This window comes from Coffea arabica, chromosome 11c (genome assembly GCF_036785885.1).
Source record: "Coffea arabica cultivar ET-39 chromosome 11c, Coffea Arabica ET-39 HiFi, whole genome shotgun sequence".
Taxonomy (NCBI): Eukaryota; Viridiplantae; Streptophyta; class Magnoliopsida; order Gentianales; family Rubiaceae; genus Coffea; species Coffea arabica.
This window is the reverse complement of record NC_092330.1, coordinates 35,728,963-35,736,127: the sequence shown is the minus strand read 5'-3', so window position 1 is coordinate 35,736,127 and position 7,165 is coordinate 35,728,963. Positions and strand designations below refer to the sequence as shown.

Here is a 7,165-nt window from a genome sequence, read left to right as displayed (position 1 = left end):
ATATATTAAACGAGGTTTTCACCAATGAAAGAACTATAGATCCATGTAAATATTGTAAAGAGTTTTCATGAAACAAAGTTTGTTTTTTTTTTTTTTTTTTTTTTTTGTACTCGTCCACTTCTATGAAGAAAAATTGCAAGATTATCTGCTTAATAGAGTTTGTGGATCATATTTTGTGAGTCATCAGTATTTGACTAGTTCTTGGTGGTGGACTAAGCCAACCATGCCAACAATTCTAATACAAATGGATGAAGGAATGCATCACTCAAAGAGACATTCCATAAGTCATCAATATCGTCTTACCAGCAATTTTTGACAAACATTTATAACCGTAGTTGTTGGAAATTCCATTGAATTGACTGAAAAAGCTTATTGTTGAAGTGTCATTTGTATTCAAAGTGAATTATCTGCTTATTATTGAGGTGTAATTCGCAATTATTTCTTGTTGAATAACGGTATCATATAATATTAAACATCCAACTAATCTATACTACCGCTAAAAAAGGGGTTTAGATTCTACGCAATCATACGTAATAGTGATCGCATAGTATAGTTAATATATGGTGGTGGCTAACGAGTTAGTTCAAAATTAGAAAGATAGATTAAATGGATGATACATATTTTAATTCGGTGATAAAATTTATTATGTTTTCTCATGTTATTATCGTACCATCTACATATTTTGTTTTAATATTTATATCTATCATATATGATTTTGCATCGTTCGGTGCTTCAACTACCAATTTAGATGGTGATGGATGTATCGTTTAGGGTCACTGAAGCCATCGTTGGGTGCTCCACAGAGACTTCAAGTCATCGTGCTTTTCCTACCGCACAATTGCGGGCCATGCCTCGCAAATGTCAACCGCCTTATCAAGACCACGCATCGTGTCTATACATATATATATATATATATAATAAATTTTATATATACTGATAGTGTATATGTTATTATCGTTAGATTGATGATACATGTATAAAAGTTGGATTTCAGTTTCAAAATTTGCATACTTATCAGTTATCTACAATTGATAATGTATACACTGTCAGAATATGAAGATTAATTGATATATACATATATTGCTTTAATTTTTTTTTTATAAATGAGAAGTTTTAAATCTAAAACTTATTTACAATCTTTTTGAATTTACTATCCAATCCAATCCTTGTCTAATATTGCATCTTATATCACTTACAGAAGGTATAAACAATTCGAGTAGTATGTAATATTATCTCCTTAAAGGAGTTGGTTTACCCATCCAATATTTTGGAGACAGGCTACCGATCTGCAAGTTTCTTGGTAATATAAGTTACTCCACTAATGTTTCTAGCTAATTACATTTCTTTTCATTTGACTGTATGCCACGTTGTCAATTGTGCTATAACATCTGAATTATATAGAGTGATTTATCAGAGTATTTTTAGGGGACAAAAGGATTTTTATTAGGGGAATATTACAACGGAATAAATAGGGCAACTCCCATCAGACAGAGTATTTAGTTTTTTTTTTTGGGACATGCTTATACATGTTGTTGTAGATGTAAGAATTCAGATATTACCAAATGCTGTATTTTCTCTTTCTCCATTGGTATATATTCCCCAATCATCTAATTCAAATGGACACAAACTCAGGGAGGTGTGAAAATAATTTAGAAACTAAACCATATGACATATAAGCGAAGTTATTGACTTTATTTGTTTAAGGGATAATTGCCATTCAGTCATGCATACAGCTGTGACTAATATGACTATCAACTCTTCCCCAAAGACTAATTCTGTCCAAATCAAATTACAACCCAAATAAAAGTCTATCAATATTTCCATTTGTATGTCACCAATGATTTTTCCCACAATCACGCAAGATTTTCAACTTTTCCCACGAAGACTTGAAGTCGTTGTCATTTTATCACCTTTGTATAGTTCCATCCTACTCCCTACAAACACAGAACATTGAAGTGATGCTTTTTGCAAATGTATAAATAAGGCCACCCGGCCATCTGAGCTTCCCATATCAAATAAACCAGTAATACCAAAGAAATCCAATGGAGCATCATCTTCTTTGTACTTCTTCATCTTTCCTACTACTCTTCTTATTCAGTTCTATTCCTATCACTAGCCAGTTCACATTTGGTAGCAGCAAGCAAGCTTCCGATCATTCAAATGTCACCTGTATTGAAAGTGAACGACGTGCCCTTCTTCAACTCAAACATGAGTTGAAAGATGAATCAAATCGTCTGTTATCTTGGATTGGAGAAGGCTGTTGTTCATGGGAAGGAGTTGGTTGCCACAAAATCACTGGCAGTGTTTTGAAACTTGATCTGCGCAATACGGTGCCACTCTATTCTGATGATGATTATCACTGCACAAATTGCTTGGGAGGCCAATTAACTCCATCGTTGGTCAATTTGACCAATTTACGATACTTGGATTTGAGTGTGAATAATTTTTCAACATTCCAAGTTCCCACATTTCTTGGATTGTTGAAAAACTTGAGATACCTCAATCTCTCCAATGCAAAATTTGATGGTGAGATTCCTCACCATTTGGGAAATCTCTCGCATTTACGGTATTTAGATATTGGATTATCATCAAGTGGATCCACGATTAAGGATCTCGGATGGGTTGCTAGGCTCTCTTCTCTAGAAGTCCTAGTCCTATCCTTGGTGAATCTTAGTGCCGCTCAAGATGGATTACGGGCAATTAGCATGCTTCCTTCACTAACAGCACTAGACTTGTTTGGTTGTCATCTTTTTATCCATCCTCATCTTTCACCAGCCAATTTCACATCTCTTTCTTCCTTTGACCTTGGTGAAAATAATTTCAGCAACCACATGATCCCTGCTTGGCTTGGTAATCTCACAGGCCTCCTTGATCTTCGTCTTGGTGATAATAATTTGTCTAATCCAGTTCATGGCTTATTTGAGCAAATGACCTCTCTTCTTCGCCTCGATCTATGGGGAAACCGCTTTGATGTTTCATTCTTCAAATCACTTTGCAACTTGAGCAATCTTACTTATTTGGATCTGAGTAGTAATGATTTGCAATTGTCAATACCAAGTGAAATAGGCCAGCTTTCAAGACTAGCTGCACTATCTTTGTTCGGATTTAACTTATATGGTTCCATACCAGTCAGTCTTGGGCGGCTAACAAAGCTACAAGTATTGGACATTAGTTACACTTCATTAACTGGTGTATTATCTGAAGACCAGCTTGGGAAACTTGGAGAGCTACAGGCATTGTTCCTATCTCATAGCTTCCTCACTCTGAATTTGAGCTCCACATGGGTGCCTCCTTTTCAGCTCCAACAACTTGAAATGGCATCCATCAAAGTAGGCCCCCAGTTTCCAGGTTGGCTTCGGACGCAGAAGTTTGAAGAGTTAGACATGAGCAATGCGGGTATTTCAGATGCCATACCCAGTTGGTTTCGAGTGCTTTGTTATGATATTAGCTCATTAGATCTCTCCAACAACAACCTAACTGGCAATCCGTTGGAGTTCAAAGAACTGAAGAATAATAATTATCGATTTGTATCTCTAAGTTCCAACAAATTGGAGGGATCTCTCAAATCATTTCCTTCGGATATTTCAAGTTTAGATCTCTCACAAAATTTTCTTACTGGAGAGATTCCACCGCCTTATGTTGGCCAAATGGATGCATCTACTTATTTTCTCAAACTCAGTGGTAATCGTTTCACAGGAAGTATCCCAGAAGACTTGTGCAAGTTGAAAAGTTTATCAGAATTGGATCTATCCAACAATCTTCTCTCCGGAAAAGTTCCTCTGTGCTTCGGCAGCTTGCAATTCTTGTGGGTCCTAAACTTGGCAAATAACAATCTGTGCGGTCAAATTCCAAGTTCACTGGGTAACTTGGGGGCACTTGAGATTCTGCATTTGAATGGAAATAAATTCATTGGAAGGCTTCCGTCATCAATGCAGCATCTGAGCAATTTGGTAATTTTTGATATTGGCGACAATGGACTAAGGGATACCATACCAGCTTGGATTGGGGGAATGTCATCAAATTTAATGTTTCTAAGATTTCAGTCAAATAACTTCTATGGAGGTATTTCTGACAAGCTCTGCCTACTCTCAAGTCTTCAAGTGCTGAACCTGGCACATAATAACTTAACAGGATATATTCCTCATTGTTTTAACAACTTCTCAATGATGGTATCAAGTGAACATGGAAGCATTCTCACGATAACTTACGATACCACCAACCTTCAAAACTATAAGGGAGGAAATGAACTTGAGTACTCCTTTGGGAACCTTGTGCTCATTAAATCCATAAGCCTCTCAACAAATAATTTAGTGGGTGAGATCCCAGATGGGATAATGGATCTGGCTGGTTTACAAACTTTGAACCTTTCTCACAACCATTTGACTGGAAGGATCTCTGAGAAGATTGGCAACTTAAAGCGACTTGAAACGCTTGATCTATCAATGAATGAATTCTTCGGTGCAATACCTAACAGCTTATCAACAATAAACTCATTGAGCTTCTTAAATTTGTCACACAATAGCCTTTCAGGGGAAATACCATCAGGAAATCAACTTCAGACCTTAACCGATCCATCCATCTATGAAGGAAATAGTGGACTTTGTGGCAAGCCACTCCCAAGGAGCTGCCCGGAGAACAAGTCGCCAGCCGAAAATGATCCTATCCTTGATGACAAAGATCATGGTGAGTTCGATTGGTTATGGTTTTATGCTGGTATAGGACCTGGTTTTGCTCTCGGCCTCGTGGGATTCTTGGCAATCCTTTTCTTCAAGAGGTCTTGGCGCTATGCATACTTCGAGTTTCTCGAAAGTGCAAGTGACAGAATTGCCGCAATGATAGCATGGAAGACTACTCGGCGTGCGAGGAACTTCCATTGAGTAAGTACACAGAAAAGCGCGTTTTGTTCTAGTTTTCCTTATCATGCACTAAGGCACTACAATTCACGTTGAGCATATAACATTTATTATCGTAATTGTTTTTTCTTTACCGAATACAAATTTGACTGTAGAGAATTAAGCACTTAATGATTTATTATGTATTTTTGAACCGTTGTTTATAGTATAATCATCTAAAGTTGACATGTTGCCCTTCCTTGATTAGTTTTCTACCTCCTCCACCACTGTCAAGGAGTAAAGATTTGACAATTGGTATATTTTAGACTAGCCAATCTTGACTTTTCACATATCTTTTCTTTTCGTAAAATATCAACTTTAATTTTATTTTTTTTTTGAATTGGCAGTTAGCTAGGGAAACATTTCAATCTGCCAGGTCTACACCTATGAAAGTGCTTGTTGCTGTTGTTGAGTCAGTCAGAATGAGGAATTTCTTCCAGGTCATTTGAGAAGCAGTAGTTGTTTAATTTACTCTATTGTTGTATGATTATTTTTGGGTAAATTATATTTTACTCCCCTGTGGTTTACCTCTTTTTTACATAACCCCCCTATGATTTCAAAAGCTATATATAATCCCCTTATGGTTTGGATTAAAGTGTCAAAGTGACGGAAATAGTCACTGGTAACGGCGTCACCTAAAATGTCAAAATTACCCTTATGTAAAATAGAAAATTATGTATTAATCAAGGGGGGTTATGTGTATATTTTGAAAATCATAAGGGGGTTATATGGTAAAGTATTAAACCATAGGAGGGTTATATGGTAAAATATAAAAATCATACGGAGTTAATGTGTCACGTATTTATAAGGGAAATTTCGATATTTTTAGAAGTTCAGTTACGAGTGACTATTTCCGTCACTTTGACACTTTAATCCAAACCATGAGGGGGTTATGTATAACTTTTGAAACCATAGGGGGGTTACGTAAAAAAAGGGTAAATCACAGGGCGGTAAATGTAATTTACCCATTATTTTTTGAGTACTCTATATTTTTTTCAGTTTTTCTTGGCATCTCCTGATGTAAGCTGAGGATTAGACCTCCTTTTATATGCTATTAATTATATGTAAATAAAATGTAAGTATAATAGTCTGCCTGAAAAAGTTATGAAGAATAGTTAAACTGTATATACTTGGCTTCATTTAATGATAATAAGGTACCTGTTATGATTTAGTTGTTGGCTTTGCGACTAAGTTCAGTGAGTAAATTCCTTACGAGGTGTTGAGCCGTTGTTGGTTTGGTTTTCTTAGAGGTGTAAGAAGTAGGTGTTTATATTTTGGATTATGCATTTGTCTAAGTAAATTAGTGGCAATACAGAAAATCAATCTTGAATTGACATCTTTAATTTCACAATTCATTAGGTATGATCAATTCATGTGTTAGTAGCTAGAATTTATTAATTTAATTCCTAATCTTTAATCGAAATTGTCAATGCCAATCAAAATTGTCTTGTTTTTATTTTCATAACGCAGAAACAAAAGATGCCCATAATCTTAATACTATAAAAATCTAAGTGCTCAAATGCTGAGCATAAGGCCCCATTGAACCGTATATAACTAACTCAAGAACAACTTTCGAAATGATCTACTTTCTCAAGTTTCTTCTGCAGATCGAGTATAATGAAAATAACTCAAGATGAATATTAACAGGTAATTATCGTACACTCGAAATAAGAGATCTAGAACAATAACAAAAAATTTATGTAAATCAACAATGCATTCAAAGTTATTGATCATTGCTGCCCAGCAATGAGTCTTTCCAATTCCTCAACCCAATGTGAGAATAGAACAATCCACTCGCTCATGCTGTCATACTTTTGATAGTTCTCTACATTTCAATCTCCAAAACAAAAATCAAAGAAAAAACTTCTCAATCTTGAACTACCTGAGCCATCCCCTTAGAAATGTTTCTAGCTGACCCTATAGCTGAGATTCAAATTGATTAGCACAATCACTTAAGTAGTGGGAGACTCTTGGAAAAGCCAAATCTTTGTTTAATAAGCATGTGTCCGATGTAAGGATTTCCGATGCTGAGTCAGGACTCACAGCCAGACACGTCAAGGACGCAAAGGATAGCCAATTCTTCCCTCAGTATTATTTTCATTCTTACTATCTAACCCCTTTGAAACGCTAAATATGCATTATCAAGATTCTGAAGATTGTTCCCTAATTGAATGTATTTCCACTAATAGGGAATGAGCATTTCCGCTAGTAGTCAACTGATAGGGAATGAGCATTCCCACTACTTGAATGTAGAATATGCCTCCAAGGATTGT

The 7,165-nt window shown here is 35.8% G+C and overlaps 1 protein-coding gene across 1 annotated transcript; it reads left to right on the top strand.

The window, feature by feature from the left end:
- Positions 1 to 2,014: 2,014 nt before the first annotated feature.
- On the top strand, positions 2,015 to 6,017 carry LOC113716386 (receptor-like protein EIX2). The gene is made up of 2 exons (XM_072070269.1): positions 2,015 to 4,877; positions 5,240 to 6,017. The coding sequence occupies exon 1, from the start codon at positions 2,043 to 2,045 to the stop codon at positions 4,875 to 4,877; it is 2,835 nt and encodes a 944-aa protein (XP_071926370.1). The 5' UTR covers positions 2,015 to 2,042; the 3' UTR covers positions 5,240 to 6,017.
- Positions 6,018 to 7,165: the final 1,148 nt, after the last annotated feature.

Excerpts from the sequence above, each read along its gene's own strand:
- LOC113716386 (XM_072070269.1), top strand. The coding sequence starts at position 2,043 with ATGGAGCATCATCTTCTTTGTACTTCTTCATCTTTCCTACTACTCTTC.